This window comes from Neophocaena asiaeorientalis, unplaced genomic scaffold (genome assembly GCF_003031525.2).
Source record: "Neophocaena asiaeorientalis asiaeorientalis breed wild unplaced genomic scaffold, Neophocaena_asiaeorientalis_V1.1 scaffold76, whole genome shotgun sequence".
In the NCBI taxonomy this organism is placed as follows: Eukaryota; Metazoa; Chordata; class Mammalia; order Artiodactyla; family Phocoenidae; genus Neophocaena; species Neophocaena asiaeorientalis.
In genome coordinates, this window is record NW_020173668.1 from 2,274,136 (window position 1) to 2,296,158 (window position 22,023).

Here is a 22,023-nt window from a genome sequence, read left to right on the forward strand (position 1 = left end):
TTGGTGCATATCCCTCCATAGCTTTCTGAGAGCAGCTACATGGGACATACATTTTTTGAGACCCTACATTTGTGAACAAGTCCTTATTCTACCTTCATTCTAGAGTAATTTAATTAAGAACAGATTGGGGGTTAGACATTATCTTCCTACAAAATTTAATGACACTTTCCAATCCTATACCCTTCAATGTGGATTCTCTTTCTGAAGCTTTATCCAATACTCTAAAATATTTCTATAATGTGTCTTGGTGTAGGTTTTTATTTTCCCAGTGATTATCCTAGGTACTCAATGGTTGCTTTCAAACTAAAAACATATCCTTCACTCCTGGGAGACTCTGTTATATCATTTGATATTTTCTCTCCCACGTTGACCTGAACTCTTCCTGCATGTTTCTGTTGCACCACTGATCCCCTCATTTTACCTTTACTCTTCTCTAAAACAATTCTACTACAAGATATTTCGATTGATAAATCCTCTCCCCCAAAAGCTATTATAAAAATTGACAAAATTGTCAAAAACAACCATTTCAGTATTCTGGAAATTGAACAGAAGCATACAAAAAACAGGGTATCTGTTAAAAAACAACAACAACCGAAAACTACAGGCCCTTGGATAAGAATATGAGACTAAGGTGTGTCAGTCTGGAGCTTCTCCCACTCTCTGGTCCTTTGGCTGATAGTTCTACCACAGTAGGCAAAGCTGTGAAAACCAGTAGCTTCAGAGGTGGCTGACTTTACTGGAACCTTGAAACATCAGAAAGTAAGAAAGAACGTGGTAAGAAAAAATATGGGTACGTACAATAGGTTTTCTTCTCATGAGTTTTCTAAATTATGTTTGACAGTTGAAATAAAAATTGTAACTGTCCAATATGGTTCTAAATGAACACAGAGGACATATTTTTTAAAATTACATTATAAACAGGGGAGCGTAGAGAGAAATAGGGTTTCTATACTTAACTCAAACCAGTAAAGTCAACAGGCATAGACTATGTTATGTATATATAACATCTAGAGCAACCACTTAAAAAGGTATACAAAGAGATACACTTAAAAAACACTACAGCAGAAGCAAGAAGAACTACAATTCTGCAGCCTGTGGAAGGAAAACTACTTTCACAAAAAGACAGACAAAATGAAAAGGCAGAGGACTTTGTACAGATGAAGGAACAAGATAAAACCCCAGAAAAACAACTAACTGAAGTGGAGATAGGCAACCTTCCAGAAAAAGAATTCAGAATAATGATAGTGAAGATGATCCAGAACCTCAGAAAAAGAATGGAGGCAAAGATCGAGAAGATGCAAGAAATGCTTAACAAAGACCTAGAAGAATTAAAGAACAAACAAAAGGGATGAACAATACAATAACTGAAATGAAAAGTACACTAGAAAGAATCAATAGCAGAATAACTGAGGCAGAAGAATGGATAAGTGACCTGGAAGACAGAATGGTGAAATCCACTGCCATGGAACACACTAAAGAAAAAAGAATGAAAAGAAATGAAGACAGCCTAAGAGACCGCTGGGACAACATTAAATGCAACAAATTAGCAGATTACACTTTCTTCTCAAGTGCACAAGGAACATTCTCCAGGACTGATCAAAACTCGGGTCACAAATCAAGCCTCAGTAAATTTAAGGAAGTTGAAATCATATCAAGCATCTTTTCCAACCACAACACTAAGAGATTAGAAATCAATTACAAGGGAAAAAAACGTAAAAAACACAAACACATGGAGGCTAAACAATACGTTACTAAATAACCAAGAGATCACTGAAGAAATCAAAGAGGAAATCAAAAAATACCTAGAGACAACTGACAATGAAAACACGATGATCCAAAACCTATGGGATGCAGCAAAAGCAGTTCTAAGAGGGAAGTTTATAGCAATACAAGCCTACTTCAAGAAACAAGAAAAATCTCAAATAAACAATGTAAACTGACACCTAAAGGAACTAGAGAAAGAAGAACAAACAAAACTCAAAGTTAATTGGTTGGGAGTTTGGGATTAGCAGATGCAAACTTTTATATATACAATGGATAAATAACGAGGTCCTACTGTATAGAACAGGGAACTACATCCAGTATCCTGTGATAAACCATAATGGAAAATAATATGAAAAAGAATGTACATATATGTATAAGTGACTCATTCTGCTGCACAGTAGAAATTAACACATTGTAAATCAACTATACTTCAGTAAAATAAATTATAAAAAAATATTTCAATTGCAAAAAAACACAAACCCAAAGTTAGTAGAAGGAAAGATATCATAAAGATCAGAGCAGAAATAAATGAAATAGAAACAAAGAAAACAATAGCAAAGATCAATAAAACTAAAAGCTGGTTCTTTGAGAAGATAAACAAAATAGATAAACCTTTAGCCAGACTCATCAAGAAAAAGAGGGAGAGGATTCAAATCAATTAAAATTAGAAATGAAAAAGGAGAAGTTACAACGAACACTGCAGAAATACAAAGCATCATAAGACACTACTACAAGCAACTCTATGCCAATAAAATGGACAATCTGGAAGAAATGGACAAATTCTTAGAAGTATGCTTCTGTGTGAGATTTTGTCTGTATAGCTTTGCTTCCACCATTTGTCCTAAGATTCTATCCATCTGTTTTTTTTCTTAATAATTATTTTTTAATTTAATAATTTTACTATAATTTACTCTATTTTATTTTACTTTACCTTCTTTCTCTCTTTTTTCCTTCCTTCCCTCCTTCCTCCCACTGTCCCTCCCACCCTCCCTCCTTCCTTTCTTTCTTTCCTCCTTTCCTTCTTTCCTTCTTTTCTTCTTTAACACCCACTTATGATAAAAACCCTCCAGAAAGTGGACATAGAGGGAAACTACCTCAACATAATAAAGGCCATATTAGACAAATCCACAGCAAATATCATTCTCAATGGTGAAAAACTGAAAGCATTTCCTCTAAGATCAGGAAAAAGACAAGGATGGCCACTCTTACCACTATTATTCAACATAGTTTTGCAAGTCCTAGCCATGGCAATCAGAGAAGAAAAAGAAATAAAAGAATACAAACTGGAAAAGAAATAAAACTAGCAGATGACATGATATTGTACATAGAGAATCCTAAAGATGCCACCAGAAAACTACTAGAGCTGGGCTTCCCTGGTGGCACAGTGGTTAAGAATCTGCCTGCTAATGCAGGAGACACGGGTTCAAGCCCTGGTCTGGGAAGATCCCACATGCCGAGAAGCAACTAAGCCCGTGTGCCACAACTACCGAAGCCTGTGTGCCCTAGAGCCCGTGCTCTGCAACAAGAGAAGCCACCGCAATGAGAAGCCTGCGCACTGCAACGAAGAGTAGCCCCCACTCGCCACAACTAGAGAAAGCCCGGCGCAGCAACAAAGACCAGACGCAGCCAAAAATAAATAAATAAATATTTGGGGAAAAAAAAAAAAACTACTAGAGCTAATAAATGAATTTGGTAAAGTTGCAGGATACAAAATTAATGCACAGAAATCTCTTGCATTCCTATGCACTAACGATGAAAGATCAGAAAGAGAAATTAAGGAAACAATCCCATTCACCATTGCAACAAAAAAAATAAAATACCTAGAAATAAACCTACCTAAGGAGGTAAAAGACCTATACTCGGAAAAGTGTAAGACACTGATGAATGAAATCAAAGATGACACAAACAGATAGAGAGATATACCGTGTTCTTGGATGGGAAGAATCAATATTGTGAAAATAGATCCCACATGTCGCGGAGCGGCTGGGCCCGTGAGCCATGGCCGCTGAGCCTGCGCATCCAGAGCCTGCGTGTCCGGAGCCTGTGCTCCTCAATGGGAGAGGCCACAACAGTGAGAGGCCCGCAAAAAAAAAAAAATGTGACCCAACTATATGCTGTCCACAAAAAGCTCGCTTCAAATATAATGACATAGTTGGGTTTAAAGTACAAAGATAAGAGGCATGCAAACATAATCAAAGGACATGGTTATATTACTATCAGATAAAATAAACATCACAGAAAAATCACTAAGAGAAAAATCACAGAAAGGGATATTATATAATTATAGAAGCATCATTCCACCAAGAATACATAGTAATCCTAAATGTATATGCACCAAACGACAGAGCTGCAAAATATAAAATGCAAAAACTAATAGAATTGAAAGGAGAACTACACAAATCCACAATTATAATTGGAGACTTCAACACCCCTTTTAACAACTGACAGAACAACTAATCAGAAAATCAACAAGGATATAGAACTTAACAATACCATTGACCAACAGGATCCAGTCAACATGTACAGGACACCCCACCCAATAACAGCAGAATACACATCTTTACAAGTGCCCATACAACATATACCAAGACAGACTATATCCTGGGCCATGAAATAAGTCTCAATAAGTGTAAAAGGATTCAAATCATATGAAGTATGCTCACTAACCACAAAAGAATTAAATTAGAAATCAATAACTGAAAATATGCGGAAATATCCAAATATTTGGAAATCAAATAACACACTTCAAGAAAACTCCACACAATGAAGAAATCAAAAGGAAAATTAGAAAATATTTTGAACTCAATAAAGACATAACAAAAATGAAACTGAAAAATATCAAAATCTGTGGAATACAAGTACACATAAAGAGAAATTTATAGCACTAAAAGCCTATATTAGGAAATAAAATAGTTACAAATGAATGATTTCAGCTTTGATCCTAAGGGGGGAATAAAAAGAAGAAAAGCTAAAAGCCAAAGAAAACAGAACAAAGAAAGCAACTAAGAGCAGAAATCAATGAAACTGAAAAAAAAAAAATAGAGAAAATCAATAAAACAAAGAGCTGGTTCTTTGAAAGGATAAACAAAATTAATAAACATCCAGCAAGAATGAAAAGAAAATGGGAAGACACGAATTGCCAGTATCAGGAGCAAAATGGGCTATCACTACAGACCTCGCAGATATCAAAAAGATAGCAAGGGAATACCAAGAACAACTCTACACATAAATACAAACATAAATTTCAAACAAGAAGTTTGACAACTCAGACAAAATGTACCACTTCCTCAAAAACTATAAAAACTCACCCAATCTGAAATAGATGATTTGAAGAGCCCCATTACTGTTAAAGAAACTGAACTCTTAAGTTAAAAAAATCTCAGGAATTCCTTGGTGGTCAGGTCAGTAGTTAGGACTCAGCGCTGTCACGGTCGGGGGCCCAGGTTCAATCCCTGGTTGGGGACCTGAGACCTGAGATCCCACAAGCCATGCAGCACAGGAAGGAAAGAAAAGAAAGAAAGGAAAGAAAGGAAAGGAAAGGAAAGGGAAGGGAAGGAAAGGGAAGGAAAGGAAAGGAAAGGAAAGGGAAGGAAGGAAAGAGAGAAAGAGAGGGAGAGAGAAAGAGAGAGAGAGAGAGAGCAAGAGAGGAAGAGAGCAAGAAAGAAAAGAAAGGAAAGAAAGCAAGCAAGCAAGAAAGAAAATCTCCAAGCCCAGATGGTTTCACTGGAGAATTCTACCAAACATTTAAGAAAAATTAACACAGTTCTATATAGTCTTTTCCAAAAGGAGGGAACACTCCCCAATTCATCTTATAGGGATAGTATTACCATGATACTAAAACCAAAGATAGTACCACAAAAAACAAAAAACCTACAGATCGATATCTTTCATGAAAATAGATGCAAAAGTCCTTAACAAAGTATTATCAAATAGAATTCAGCAATATATAAAAATAATTATACACCATGACCAAGTGGGGTTTATTCCAAGAATGCAAGGTTGGTTCAATATTTGAAAACTCAGTCAAGGTAATCCATATTAACAGGCTAAAGAAAAAACATCACATGATCATATCATTCAATACAGAAAAAAGCATTTGACAAAATTCAATATCTGTTATAAGTTGAATTATTTCCCCCCTTCAAAAAATGTATGTTGAATGCCTAACCCCCAGTACTTCAGAATGCGACCTTATTTGGAAACAGGGTCTTTATAGAGGTAAGCAAGGTAAAACAGTCACTAGGGTGGGTCCTAATCCAATATGAGTTTCCTTATAAAAAGAGGAAATTTGGACACAGAGCCAGACACAGAGGGAAGACAATATGAAGACACACAAGGAGAATGTTATGTGAAGACAGAAGATTGGAGTGACACATCGATAAGCCAAAGAACACCAAAGATTGTTGGCAAACCACTGGAAGCTAGGAAGAGGCAAGGAATAATTCCCCCACAGGTTTCAGAGGGAACTTTCCCTTGCTGACGCCTTAATTTTGGACTTCTAGCCTCCAGAACTGTGAGATGATCAATTTCTGTTGTTCTAAGCAGCCCAGTTTGTGGTACTTTGTGATAGCAATCCTAAGAAACTAATACAATGATTCATGATCAAAAAAAAAAAAAAAAACTCTCAGAAAAACAGGAATAGAGGAGAACTTCCTCAACTTAATAAAGAACATCCATCCAAAAACCTATGATAATATCATACTTTATTGTGAAAGACTGAATGCTTTCTACACTAAAAGGATAAGGCAAGGATGTCCACTCACTACTCTAATTCAACATAGTGCTGGAAACCTAGCCAGTACTAATAAAAAGAAACAGAAGACGTATAGATCAGAAAGGAAAAAATAAAACTGGCCCTATTTACAAATGACATTATTGTCTACACAGAAAATCCTAAGAAATCTACAAAAAAGAAAAGAAAAAAACCAAATTCCTATCACTAGTAAGTTCAGCAAAGTAACAGAATACAAGATAAATATACAAAAATTAATCGTATTTCTATATACTACCAATGAACAAGGAGACACAGAAACCAAAACTACAGTGTGACTTATAATCACTCAAATAAAATGAAATACTTAAGTATAAATGTAATAAAATATATTAGGACCTAATGTATGCTGAAAACTATACAATGTTGATTAAAGAAATCAAAGAAGGTCTAAATCAATGGAAATTTATACTGTGTTCATGGACTGGAAGACCCAACATATAATAAAGATATCAATTCTCCTTCAACTGACATATAGGTCTAATGCAATCACTAGCAAAATTCCAGTCAAAATTTTGGTAGGTATAGATAAAACTATTCTAAAATCTATATATACAAAGGCAAAAGAAATAGAACAGCTAAAACAATATTGAAAAACAATAAAAGTTGGAGGAATCACTCTACCCAATTTCAATACTTTTTATAGCTACAGTAACTGAGATAGCAGGAGGCATAGACATGTAATCAGTGCAACAAAACTGAGGACCCAGAAATGAATCCACACAAATATGTCCAACTGATTTTTTTTTTTTTTTTGCGGTATGCGGGCCTCACTATTGTGGCCTCTCCCGCTGCGGAGCACAGGTTCTGGACCCACAGGCTCAGCGGCCATGGCTCACGGGCCCAGCTGCTCCGCGGCATGTGGGATCTTCCCAGACGGGGGCACGAACCTGTGTCCCCTGCATCAGCAGGCGGACTCTCAACCACTGCACCACCAGGGAAGCCCTGTCCAACTGATTTTTGATAAAACTGCAAAAGCAATTTAATGGAGGAAATGGTGCTGGAGAAACTGAACATTTATAGGAAAATAATAAAACTCAACCTAAGTTTCACAGCTTATATAAAAATTAACTCAAAATGGAACATGGGCTTTAAAATGTAAAGCTATATAACTTTTTTTTTCTTTCTTTATTATTTCTTTTTGCGGTACACGGGCCTCTCAGTGTTGTGGCCTCTCCCGTTGCGGAGCACAGGCTCTGGACGCACAGGCTCAGCGGCCATGGCTCACAGGCCCAGCCGCTCCGCGGCATGTGGGATCTTCCCGGACCAGGGCACGAACCTGTGTCCCCTGCATCAGCAGGCGGACTCTCAACCACTGGGCCACCAGGGAAGCCCGCTATATAACTTTTTAAAAAACGGGATAAATTCTTTGAGACCTAGGACTGGCCAAAAAGTTCTTAGACCTGACAAAAAAAGCATCATTCATAAAAGGAAAAATTGATAAACTGGATTTCGCTGAAATTTAAAACTTCTGCTCTGAAAAAAACCCTGTTAAGAAAATGAAAAAAAAAACAAGCTACAGAGTAGGAGAAAACATTTACAAACCATGTATCCAACAAAGGACTGGTATCTAGAATGCATAAAGAACTCTCAAAACTCAATGGCAAAAAAAAACAATCCAATTAGAAAATGGGCAAAAGAGAGAAAGAGATATTTCACCAAAGAGGATATACAAATAGTAAATAAGTACATGAAAAGGTGTTCACCATTAGGGAAATGCAAATTAAAACCATAATAAAGATATCACTATATACCTATCAGAGTGGTTAAAATTAAAAAGTGACAATACCAGGGGACTTCTCTGGTGATCCAGTGGTTAAGATCCCACGCCTCCAATGCAGGGGGCACAGTTCAATCTCTGGTCAGGGAACTAAGATCCCACATGCAGAGGGGTGTGGCCAAAAAAAGTGACAACACCAAATCCTGGAGGGGATGCAGAGAACCCCTCATACATTCCTAGCAGGAATGTAAAATGGTACAGCCACTCTGAAAACAGTTTGGCTGTTTCTTAAAAAAGTAAACATGCAATGACCATACCACTCAGCAATTTTAATTTTGGGCATTTATCCCAGAGAAACACACAAACTCCATACATGAATATTTATAGCAACTTTATTTGTAACAGTCAAAAACCAGAAATAATGTAGATATCTTTCAATGGGTAAATGGTTAAGCAAACTGCAGTACATCCATACCATGTAATACTACTCAGCATTAAAAAGGAATAAACTAGGGCTTCCCTGGTGGCGCAGTGGTTGAGAATCTGCCTGCTAATGCAGGGGACACGGGTTCGAGCCCTGGTCTGGGAGGATCCCACATGCCGCAGAGCAACTAGGCCCATGAGCCACAACTACTGAGCCTGTGCATCTGGAGCCTGTGCTCCACAACAAGAGAGGCCGCCATAGTGAGAGGCCCGCGCACCGTGATGAAGAGTGGCCCCCGCTTGCCACAACTAGAGAAAGCCCTTGCACAGAAACAGAGACCCAACACAGCAAAAATAAAAATTAATAAATTCCTACCCCCATCTTAAAAAAAAAAAAGGAATAAACTATTAGTATATGCAACAACACCTGGATGAATCTCCAAAAATTATGTTGATTGAAAAAAGCCAATCCCAAAAGGTTATATACTATATTATTTCATTCATATAACATTCTTGAAATTAAAGAAATAGAGAACAGATTAATTGCTCCAGGGGCTAAGGTGGGGATGGGGATGGGAGGGAAATGGGTGTGGCTATAAAAAGGTAACAGGAAGGATACTTGTGGTGGTGATGGAACCGCTCTGTATCGTAACTGTATCAACGTTAATACCCTGGTTGTGAAATTGTTTTGTAAGATGTTACCATTGGGGGAACTGGACAAAGGGTACAGGGGATCTCTGTATTGTTTTTTACAAGTAACTGCATGTGAATCTACAATTATCTCAAAAAGAAAAGTTTAATTGAAAGAAAAAAAAAGTTCTTATCGTGCTAGCAGCATAAAAGCAGGCAGAGGGCCACTGGCCAAAGTTTGCTGACCCCTTTCCTGGTTAGTTATATTATGGCAAATATCTTCTCCCAGTTTTTGGCTTGAATTTATCTTCCTTTATATTATCTTTCAAAGAAGATAAATACATAATTTTAATTCATCCACCTATCCTTTTTTTTTTTCCAGTTAACTCTTTATGCCTTAACAAGTCTTATTCTACTCTGAGGTCCTAAAGATATCCTTGTACATTTTTGCCTAAAAGTTTTAAAGTTTTGTCTTTCACATTAAGTCTCTAGTCCATCTAGAGTTTATTTTTTATTTTTTTTAAAATTTTATTTATTTATTTTATTTTTGGCTGTGTTGGGTCTTTGTTGCTGCGCACGGACTTTTCTCTAGTTGCGGTGAGCGGGGGCTACTCTTCGTTGCAGTGCGCGGGTTTCTCATTGCGGTGGCTTCTCTTATTGCAGAACACCAGCTCTAAGCGCATGGGCTTCAGTAGTTGTGGCTTGCGGGCTCTACAGAGCAGGCTCAGTAGTTGTGGCACACAAGCTTATTTGCTCTGCGGCATGTGGGATCTTCCCGGACCAGGGCCCGAACCCGTGTTCCCTGCATTGGCAGGCAGATTCTTAACCACTGCGCCACCATGGAAGCCCTAGAGTTTATTTCTGTGCATGAGGTAAGGCAGGGATATAATTTCGTATTTTTCTACATGAATAAGCAATTGTCCAGATTCAATAACTAAAGTGTCCATCCTTTCACCAGAGATGTACAACTCTACCAGAATAGTCAGTAGTTTCTGCATTTGCATAAGCCTCCTTTAGGGGCTCTCTATTGTATTTTATTGGTCAAACTGTCCAACCCTAGGCCAATAGTACAACGTCTTCTTGTAGGGCAAGGTCTCCCATCTTTATTTTCAGGAAGAAATGTCTTAAATATTCATAGACTTTTGGACTTCCATATAAATTTCAGAATCAGCCTGTGGGAATTTTTATTGAAATTATACAGAATCAAAAGATTAATTTTGGGAGAATGACTCTTAAATAACTCTTATTATCTTCCTATCCATGAACATGAAACTTTTCCTATTTTAGAATTCCTTAAAGACTTTCAATAAAGCTAAATTATTTCCCCCAGATAGGCCATGAGCACCTTGCACCTTTCACTGGATTTATTCCTAGGTACCTTAATTTTTAAAACTGCTCTTCGGTTTTTTTGTTTGTTTGTTTGGGGGTTTTTTTTTTGCCATACGCGGGCCTCTCACTGCCGCGGCCTCTCCCGTTGCGGAGCACAGGCTCTGGACGTGCAGGCTCAGCGGCCATGGCTCACGGGCCCAGCCGCTCCGCGGCATGCGGGACCCTCCCGGACTGGGGCACGAACCAGCGTCCCCTGCATCGGCAGGCGGACTCCCAACCACTGCGCCACCAGGGAAGCCCTAAAACTGCTCTTATAAATGGTATATTTTTAAAGTTATTTTGTTGTTTATTCATGGAAATATAAAATTGATTTTTATATACCTGATATATATCCAGCTACCTTGTTAAAATGTTATTTCTAATAATTTACATATTATTTAAGTTTTTCTATGTAAAGAAACATCATCTGTAAATAATGAGTTTTATTTACCCTGTTCCAATATTTATGCCTTTAACTTATTTTCCTTTCCTCACTAGATAAAACTAGACTTCCAGTATATCCTTGTTGTTATTTTTTTTTTTTCCTTGTTGTTATTTTTAAAGAGAATGCTTATAATGTTTTTCTATTAAAATATTATTTTCTGTAGTTTTGGGAGATAGCCTTTATCAGGTTAAGAATAACCTATTTCTAGCTGCTAAGAAACTTTATTTTTTAAATCATAAATTAGTAGTGAATTTTATCAAATGCTTTTGCTGTGCCTATTTAAGACGATCATATGGTGTTCACTCTTTAATCTGTTAATGTAGTGAAAGATTTATCATTTTTCTTTCTTTTTTTCTTTTTTTTTTTTTGGCTGCGCCATATGGTTTGTGGGATCTCTGTTCCCTGACCAGGAACTAAACCCAGGCTTTGGCAGTGAAAGCCCAGAATCCTAACCACTAGGCCACCAGGGAACTCCTGATTTATCATTTATCTAATATTAAGCTACTTCTGCATTTCTAGAAAAAAAATGCAACTGCCATGATGTATAATACTATCTTCATTAGCCAATATTGACTTCATTTTGCCAATATTTTGTTTAGAAACACTGCATGTGTGTTCATGTGAGTGAAACCAGCCTGCAATTTTTCTCTCTTATGCTCTCCTGTCTGATTTGATATCAGGGTTATATTGGCCTCATAGAATGAACTAGCAAGTATCTCACTTATTCTTTAGAAGAATTTATACAATATTGGAATTTTCTGTTCCTTGAAAATTCAGTAAAATTTGCCTATAAAACCATCTGGGCTTGGTGTTTTCTTTATAAGAAGATTCTAAACTTTGATTCAACTGCTTTACAGATATAGGGCTAGCAGTTTTTTTTATTAGTTTTGAAAATGATATACTTTAAGGAATGTGTCCATTTCTTCTAAGTTTTCAAGTTTATTACCGTATTAGCTTATATTTTATTATCTACTACATCTATAGTTATGATCTTTTTATTACTAATGTTTACCTATGCCCTTTTCTCCTTTTTTCTTGATCATTCCAAAGGTTTTTCTGTTTCATTAATCTCTTTAAAGAATGAAATTTTGACTTTACTGATCCCTTCTATTGTAGCTTTGTTTTTTATGCTTCTTGTTTTCCCCCCGGCTTTACTGAGATGTAACTGATATATAATTGTGGCTTTGTTTACAAAATTTTTTAAAACTTTGTTTTAAAACTTTTTTCTGGGCTTCCCTGGTGGTGCAGTGGTTGAGAGTCCACCTGCCGATGTTCGTGCCCCGGTCCGGGAAGATCCCACATGCCACGGAGTGGCTGGGCCCGTGAACTATGGCCACTGACCCTGCGCATCCGGAGCCTGTGCTCTGCAACAGGAGAGGCCACAACAGTGAGAGGCCCGCGTACTGCCAAAAAAAAAAAAAAAAATTTTGTCTGTTCCTTATTTGGGTTTATTTTTACTTTTTATATACTTCTTCAATCAACTCTAAGCTCATTTATTTTCATCCTGTCTCTTTGCTCATTTAAGCATACAATATTATACAATTCCCTATAAGTATTGCCTTCGCTGTATCCCACAATTTTTTTTATATATATAAATTTATTTATTTTATTTTTAGCTGTGTTGGGTCTTTGTTGCTGAGCGCTGGCTTTCTCTAGTTGTGGCAAGCGGGGGCTACCCTCATTGCGGTGCACAGGCTTCTCATTGCGGTGCACGGGCTTCTCATTGCAGGGGCTTCTCCTGTTGCAGAGCATGGGCTCTACGCACACAGGCTTCAGTAGTTGCGGCATGTAGGCTCAGTAGTTGCGGCTCGCGGGCTCTAGACCACAGGCTCAGTAGTTGTGGTACACGGGCTTAGTTGCTCCGAGACATGTGGGATCTTCCTGGACCAGGGCTCGAACCCGTGCCCCTGCACTGACAGGCAGATTCTTAACTACTGTGCCACCAGTAGTTAAGTAGGGAAGCCCTATCCCACAACTTCTGATGAGAAAAATTTTCCTTATCGTTCAGTTCTAAGTACCTTTTTTCTTTTTGGCTGTGCAATGCAGCATGCAGGATCTTAGTTCCCCGACCAGGAACTGAACCCATGTCCCCTGCAATGCAAGTGTGGAGTCTTAACCACTGGACGGCCAGGGAAGTCTCTCTCCTAAGTACTTTTAAATTTCTCTTATGATTTCTTCTTTGACCCATGTGTTGTTTACTTAGGAATATGTTTTTAGATTTCCAAATGTATGGAGATTAGTGTTCATCTTTTGGTTATTTATTTCTAATGCAAAAGCACTGGGAATGTTCCTGAGAAATGATAGCCATCCCAAAAGGAAGAAGGCGAGCCTCTTAACACCCTTTTCTAGTACCTGGTTCTGGCATGACAGTACTCGCCCGTCCCAAATAACCCTAAAACTGGACGAACTATATGAATTAACCGTTTCTGGCACAGGCTAATGCTAGTGGGTAGCAGAGAGCAGTTTGCCTGAGAAAAGGAAAGCACAGCCGGTGAGCCCACATTTCCTCTGGGCACTTTCCCAAACCACAGCAAAGGCAAGCAGAGCTTGGGCAGTCAGTGGCAGTCTTCCTGGGCAGAAGAAACCCAGATAAGAGTTTTGGTGCCAGGAATTTGTGAGACAGGGTACCAGTGAGAAAGGAGTCAGAGAAAAGCCCCAGAGATCTAGAGGCTGACCCCAGGTCCTTGGCTGAATTCTAGGCTGCCCGTGTGCAGGGCAAGTTCTGGGAGGCCTTCGAGAGAAGAGCTGCTGTAGAAGGTAGAGGACAGGGAGCTAAGAGAGAAATACAGGAATCAAAGATCTCACAGTGCTGGGGAGACAACAGACTTCCGACCCGGCCAGAGTGCAGAGACCTTGGTAAGCGTCCTGAGACCCTCATCCTAGAAGGTCAAGCCTTAGGAAAACGATTTTGCCCAAAAACTACGGCTCAAACTGAAGTATACTAATTCGAACAAAGAAAACCAACTTTAATAAGATCAGAAGGCCAGCTAGTGTTCCATTTTTGCTAGGAAAAAATAATCAACACTATTTAGAGAACATAATATAAAGTCTCTACAATACAACATCCATAATATCCAACATACTATCAAAAATTACCATATTTGTAAGAAGTCTTGACCCTTAAGCAAGGAGGTAAATGTCAATAGAAGCAGAACCACTAATGAACCAGCTGTTGGAATTGGCAGAAAATGATTTTATAACTACAGTAAGTATGTTAAAGACCATGGAAGAAAAGGTAAACAAAATGGATGAAAAGATGGAAGAGTTCAGCTGAGAAATGGGGAAAAAAGAACCAAATGGCAGTTGAAAACTACACTATCTAAAATGAAAAATGCATTAGCTGGGCTTAATAGCAGATTGGACATAACAGCAGAAACGATTAGAGATTTCCAAGACAGGTCAGTTGGAAAGAGTGGGAAAGCTGTGGCCATACCTATACCGAGAGCAGTTGGCAAGGTGGTGTGGATATCTTCAGCGGCTCACAGGACAGCTTCAGAAGAGGTTGAGGGCTGGGTTCAACTGAGAGAGGGGTTTTGCAAGATATGACCTAGTAAGCTAAGGGAATTCAGGTCGTTTGAACTAAGGTAGTTATAACTACGGAATCTAAGCTAAGAAGGGATGTGATGGAGCAAAGAGTGTTGAATAGTGAAGAAATGGTGAGGCAGTGGATTTTGGGTCCCAGTGTGTCTAATCATTAGACTGGGGGCTTTAGAGCCTTGCTACTCAAAATGTGGTCCCAGGACCAGTAGCACCAGCACCACCTGGCACTTGGGAAAATTCTCAGGCCCTGCCCCAGATGCACTCGATCAGTATCTCTGCAGGTGAGGCTCAGCAAGCTGTTTACCAAGCTCAGCAGTGATTCTGACGCTGTTCAAGTTTGAGAACTGCTCCTCCAAAGTAAGAGAGCTGCAAAGAAAGGGACAGGAGCAGAGTGGGATGCTCGAAACGGATATTTTGGAGATGTTCGGTTATGAGCAAGGACAAGGTCTGAGATATAACTCAGGGAATGGGAAACTGACTGAGTGGAAGAAAAGATCATTAAAGATAAATGCTCTAGAAATAAGGGGCCAGACTCTTAGATCATTCACAGGGACACAATGTGAGTGTCAGTTAAGAGAGAAAGACAGTGAGTCAGAAGCTGAAGTTATCAGGGGGGCATGACAGCGAGAATGGCAGATGACTGCAACCAAGAAGGTCAGTACGTAGCATAATCTGACAGCCTGCCCTTCCAAGAGCTAGAGTTTAAGGAGAATGGAAAGAGAATAGTTTAGACTAGCAAGGGGAGCCACCTCTGACAATCTTACTGTGGTGATTCCTATCCACCTCTCAACTCCCATCTCCAACTTCTGTAGCAATGGCTGACCTTGTTAACTGCCTGTCAACAGGCATTCTCTCTTCCCTTGCTGACAGATTCCCAAGTTTAGCAACAATGTACCTATTTTAAAATAAGCTATATTTTCCAGCCTCCTTTGCACTGAAGGCCACCAGCTGTAGCTCTCTCCAACACAACAGCAGCAGAACTGTGGTCAGGCTTCTGAGAATGCGGCTTTTAGGAGGATACAGCCTCTCCACCCTCTGCCTCTGCCCTTCTTCCTGCCTGGAACTCTGGTAACACCATGGAGTGCCCATACCAACCTTGGACTCCTTACCTCCTGAATTCTTCTACAGGAAAGAAAAACAAATAGCTAACTTGTTTAAGTCACTGTCGGCTGTATATATGAGGAAATCAGAACAACTCAGTCACTAACAATTCAGGCTCTGAAGTGGGATGCTTGGCTCCTGGTTCACCTTTACCTACCGAGAACGGGCCCACCTCACCGGAGGGAAGCTCCCAGGGCTTAGTTACGGGCCTTCTCGTCTCTGTCCACAAAGGCAGCCCCCACCAGGCACTAACCCACGATTAACTCTCCCCTTGCAATACCTCACATTTGTCTTCCTGCCAGGAAGGACCAGATTTTATTCACTTTTGTCTTACTTACCCTCACACCAGCACCCAGAACAAGGCTGTGCAAACAACAGATACTCGATTCATGTCTGCTACGTTAAACAAGTAAAAGCCTCAATTTCCATAACCCACGTTGAAAAGGCCCTGACTGAATTGCCTAATAACCCTTTTTTTGTCCTTGCTAAGAATACAGCCTTCCTTTCATTTCAAAATTCCAAGTTTTCCATGCTAACCTTGCTTCCAACCGTTAAAGGTCATAGAAGTTCCCGAATTTCATCCCAGCCCCTGTTCTGTCCACAGTACGACTGGGATGCAAGGAGGAGGAAAGAACAGAAAGCAAAGTCGGCCAAGCTCTGAAGAGTGAGCACAGAGCAAACCAGAGCGCAGAGAGGCCAGACACCTACCAGCAGTTCCTGAGTCCACTCAGTCACATCAAGGGTCCTCTTGGGAGACCTTCTGTTGGAATTCACGTACAGTTTCCGTTTGCGGAAGAGCTTCCCATTCAGCTCCTGGATCGCAAGCGCCACTTTCTGCATGGAGCCCACATCTACAAATGCGAAGCTGTAAAGGAAGGAGAGGGCAGCTCTGAGCCCGGCTCAGAACAGAGCCACAGGAGGGCACCAAGCCCAAGCCTAGGAAAAGTCTCCTCTCCCCTCTGTGGGGACAGGAGAGGAGCTGGGCTGACCCTAATACACCAGGAGGCCACAATGACATCCACACTTGGGCTGGGATGGGCAGTGGGACAGCCTGTCCTGGGTGTCCTGGGGATCAGGAGACACATGCTGACCCTATCACCGTATAACATATGGCACGGCTCTGGGCTTCCTTCACACCGCTCCCCACAAAATTTCAAAGCCCTTTTACTGCCTGGAAAATAAGAAAGGGAAAATATGAGTAGGTCCAGATTTCAGGGGCAACCAAGGCTGAGGGAGGTGCAGTAACTTGCCTCGAGTCAGAAAACAGAGCAAGGACATGACCAAAAACAAACCCAGGTCTCTGGACTTCCAAACCAAGGTTGTATGGATAAGGCAGCAGTAGCTGCCAAGTCAGAGGGTTGGATGTGGAAAGGGGGTTTCCCAAATGTCACTCTGCCAAGTCGCAGTGGGTGTGGCTTTGGGAGTTGTTGAGCTAGTCTGTAACATCAGTGCATCAGCAAAATGGACAAAGAGGAAAGGAGTTGCTTCCCAAAGAAAACAAAGGAAGAACAGTCATTACCATTTGCAGCCATTCTGGATTTTGTGGACATGGAGAGGGTTGAAGTCCTTTAGAAGGCACCGAATTTCCTCCTACAATGGCAGGGTTTAAAAGAGAAAGAGACCCAGAGACAATACTTACAATCAGTTCTCAATGTTTCAGATCCCCAATCAGCTAATCTGTAATCAACTGAACACATACTTGATGAGAACCTATGATGTGCTGAGCGTGCCAGGCTTTGTGCTCAGTGATGCAAATACAGAGACAAGAAAGATACGAGCCCTGCCTTCAACTGAAGCTCAACAGACGTGTGGGGTACAGACGAGTCAATCAAGTAAGCAGACCATTTCACCAGAGCGTGCAAAAATGCCATAATGAGGAAGTACACATGCCTCCGGGAGCACACAGTATGGGTATCTAACCCAAATTTGGAGACGGTGGGCTCCCAGGAGGAAGTGACTTTTAATTTATTAGGAATGTAGGCTATCTCCCTTTCATCGGTACCTAGGTGGGGAGGCTTGCTTTAACCAAACCAACCATGCAAGGCCAACTGCCCCTGCTGACTCAGTCCTGTAATCGTGGCAATTTCCCTTCATTTCTTCCCTCACATGTCCTACAGACATTCAGCAAACATGGGTTACACACAGCGTTATGCTGAATGTTACAGGAGATACTGATTTGAATTTGACATAAGCCTTGCACTCAAGGAGCTTATAGTTTGTAAATGCGTGATCTCTAACAGATGGGGCAGAGTGAAGTCTGAGGGTAAAAGTAAAGCCCCGAGTGGGCAGTGCACTGAGGGAGGACACACCATCGCTGGTCAGCCTCTGAGGGAGCTCTCATATCCACCACGCCCTTCTCTGCAAGGCTCCCCTCCCCACTTTGCTCACTGCAGCCTGGCCTCCACTGGCCGGGTATATGGCCACCTCCCGTCCCTGGACATTTCTCCATCCCACTCTCAACTCTCCCTCCTGCCTGCCCTCAGGCTGCCTCCCTTCCCCATGGACCCTGGTCCCACTCCTTCCCCTGGGCTGCCCTCCCTTTTCTGAGATAGCATCTACCCAACCCTGATGCCCTTTTAAGCAACACCCTATTTTTTCACTTTTCTGCCAAAGGTGTAGAAAGAGCCGTGTCTGCTTAATGCCTCCGTTTCCTCCCCGCCCACTCCCTCCCGGCTGCCTGCAGTTTCGCCATGTTCCTGCTCTACTGAAAATGCTTTCTTGCAGGTCACGGATGCGCTCCTGCTGCCCACCGCAAAGGCTTCCCCTCAGGCCTCCCTGTCAACACCTACCTGCGCTCCTCCACTTCCTCCTTCCTCAGCTCCCCCACCAGCACGTTACCACTATAAATCCCACACCTGTGATGAAAACCAATGTTTCCCTAGAAAATTCTACTTCGGAAAAATATATTTAGACCATCTTCTGTTAAAAGCAGCTTTTACCAATCTAAAGTCACTTTGTTGGCTTCGGAAAAGAGAAATGCATAATGTATAGCTCATTTCTCTCAGTCTTCGTATTTACATTACATTTAAATTCAAATTTTCTAGTTTGCTTTTACTTTTAAATATTTAATGTTTATTACAGATGAATCTATAAGATGCTGAGCAACAAGCACTTTGTGAGAACAAGCAGTATGTGCTTAGCATTTTCAGCTTATAAAGCACTTTCACATACCTTATTCCATTTGATCTTTAAAACCACCCTGTGAAGTGTACATTATTACTGTCCTCATTCTCAGAAGCATAAAATAAGGATCAGAAAGGTTAAGTGACTGCCCTAAAATTACACAGCCAATTTAGAGTCAGGATTTGAACCCAAGGCTTCTAACTCTAAATCCTACATTCATTTCGAGATATCATGCAAAACCATACCTTTCTTCTTGTCAAATTTTACCATAATTAAAATAAAAGAGGGAATTCCCTGGCAGTCCAGTGGTTAGGACTCCGCGCTTTCACTGCCGAGGGCGCAGGTTCAATCCCTGGTCGGGAAACTAAGATCCTACAAGCCGTGGGGCACAGCCAAAAATACATAGATATATAAATAATAAAAGAAAGGAGAAAACTCCCATATTTTTGTACCTTCAATAGCAGATGTCAGGAAACCACAGCCTTGGGCCAAATCCAACCTACCACCCTTTTTGTAAGTAAAGTTTTACTGGAATGCAGCCATGCACATTCATTTACTTATTGTCTATGGCTGCTTTCATGCTATTATTTACATTTTTGGCTAGAATACTTTATAGATGGTGTGATACTCTTCAATAATATTATATCGCTTTAGGAGGCTTGTATCTGGTTGTCTTACTTGTAGTGATGCTAAATTAATCAACAAATTCAGATAGTAACAGCCTGATTAAAACTGCCCATCAATATTTTACCTAATTGGGCTTCCCTGGTGGTACAGTGGTTGAGAGTCCACTTGCCAATGCAGGGGACACGGGTTCGATCCCTGGTCTGGGAAGATCCCACATGCCACGGAGCAGCTAAACCCGTGTGCCACAATTGCTGAGGCTGCACTCTGGAGCCCTCAAGCCACAACTACTGAAGCCCGTGCGCCTGGAGCCCTGCTCCGCAACAGAAGAAGCCACCGCAATGAGAAGCCCATTCACTGTAATGAAGAGTGGCCCCCGCTCGCCACAACTAGAGAAAGCCCGCGCACAGCAACGAAGACCCAACACAGCCAAAAATAAATAAATAAATGTATTTTAAAAAAATATTTTACCTAATGCATTTACCATGCTCTGATAACTACTGTCTGAAACAGGTATTTTATTATGGTTTGCAGAATGATGATTTTCTATCGTTTCTTTGGCATTTATGAGCTAAAGTTGCTCTGTAAAGAACTTCTCATCCACTAGGGTGAGAAAATGGCACTGGTGTTGGAAAAGCAAAATAAACACTTATTCTTTCCCTTTAATTATCAAGTTTTATATTAATGAACTATTGTCTTGCTACCTTCAACGTGTCCAGCGAGCTTTGCTTTCTTTAGGTATTACTACAAATTATTGCTTTTTATCACAGTAGTTTTAATCAGAGGTAGTCATTAGTATTTTTGAAACACAAATTGTCCCATCTTTGGCCTGTAGGACCCCCTTTTCCCTTGTTCTTATGCTTTTTTATTTTTATTTGGAAACTTTCAAACACATAGAAAACAGTATAACGAATCCCTATATACCTATCACTTAGACTTACTAATTCTCAACTCAAAAAAAAAAAAAAGGAGCGAGCAAGGGCACCTGTTCCTTGTTTTCACTCCTTTGTGTTACAGCACGAACCCCCAATAAAGCCTTGCCTGAAAAAAAAAAAATTCTTAAGTCATGGACATTTACATGATTCCATCTACACCTCTCCCTACCACTAGGCTGTTCTAAAACAAATCTCGAACACCTCATCACTACATCTGCAAACATTCCAGCACATAGCTCCAAGAAACAAGTTATCTCACCTCTAATCACAACCTCTCCCATCCCTTTAACCAAACCCTAATAGCCTTTGAGAGCTTTCTAGCTTTCTGGCATAACAGCTCCAGACCTGGAATCAGGCATTTCCCTAAGAAGGCCTAGTTCCTTTCAGTGGGGAATGGTATTTAAAGTGAGAAATCTGGCAGGTAGGAGCTTAATGCCACTGGGTTGTTAGAGTACCAAGGTCTTTCAATGAACAGAGTTAGAAGATATGTATCTTTGAAAGGGAAAATAATCATTGTAACCATGGATTCTAACTCATATATAAGAGCTACAGATAGTTTTTATCTAATTTCTTTTATTTTTATATCTTTTCTCTTGTGCTGAAAACCTTTATTCCTAACAACATTAAATACTTATTGTATCTTATTTTAAATATGTAACAGGTTCAAATAACAATACCAGGATTACTACAGACAACAAAATTATTGAGTAAAGTTTAAGATTTCTTTGCAGTTCTTTTTATGCTTGTAGTATATCCTGCTGAGGATCTACAGTCAAAATACCATATTCTGAGGTCACGTGGAATGATTCTTTTCTCTGGCACGTTTACACATTTTAAAGTCAAAACAATAATACAAGGTTTTGCGTCGTGGGTAGGGACAGAGAAGAGGGTGTCCCAGGAGAAGATGTCTGCATGGGGAGAAAAGTCTGAGCCCTTCCTGATTGATTGTTTCCCTTTGGGGCCCCCAGGGAGAATCCTGAGATTGAAATCAGCCTCAGTTTAGAAATCCCTTTACTAGAGAACAGAGCAGGGCTTTGCAGCCCTGGGAATTTTTTTGCATTGACTTTTTATTTGCAGAAAACTTAAAGTCTTATTTTTATTAATGCCTTTAAAAAGAGGTGAGATTTTAATACTGATTTAATATTCAATGAATAAAACTATCTTGAGTGCAAAAAATAAAAATTAAAAAAGAAATACAAGGTAAGTTAGAAATTGTGCCACCATCTCCCTTCTACCCTTTTTTCCTTCCCTCCCCAGAGGTCACCAGTCTTTATTCCCTTTTTATCCTTCCATTGTTAATTTTGGCAAACTTAAAGAGATATTCCATTCTCTTCCTCCCTTCTGATGCAAAAGATTGTTTGATTCTAGGTGTATTCTTATACCTGCTGACAGACTGAATGTGAAGTGTGAAAAACATATGAGGTATGAAACGAGAATATTTCCCAGGTTTTGGGCCATGTACTGAGATGGGGAAGACTGTGGGAGAAGCAGGCTGGACACATTAAGTGTGAAACGCCTATTAGTTGCCCAAGTAGAGATAAGGACTTAGGCAATTGAATATACAGGTTCAGAGTTCATG

At 40.1% G+C, this 22,023-nt stretch overlaps 1 protein-coding gene across 6 annotated transcripts in view; it reads right to left on the reverse strand.

Moving 5' to 3' along the window:
- The window catches only part of TDRD10 (tudor domain containing 10), a 75,109-nt gene that overhangs the window by 12,123 nt on the left and 40,963 nt on the right, over positions 1 to 22,023 (reverse strand). For all 6 annotated transcript variants that reach the window (XM_024748136.1, XM_024748137.1, XM_024748139.1 and 3 more), the window contains 2 exons: positions 17,282 to 17,352; positions 16,471 to 16,627 (listed from right to left, as the gene is read on the reverse strand). In XM_024748136.1, coding sequence (XP_024603904.1) covers positions 16,471 to 16,627; positions 17,282 to 17,352 — 228 coding nt within the window. The remainder of the gene's footprint in view (positions 1 to 16,470; positions 16,628 to 17,281; positions 17,353 to 22,023) is intronic.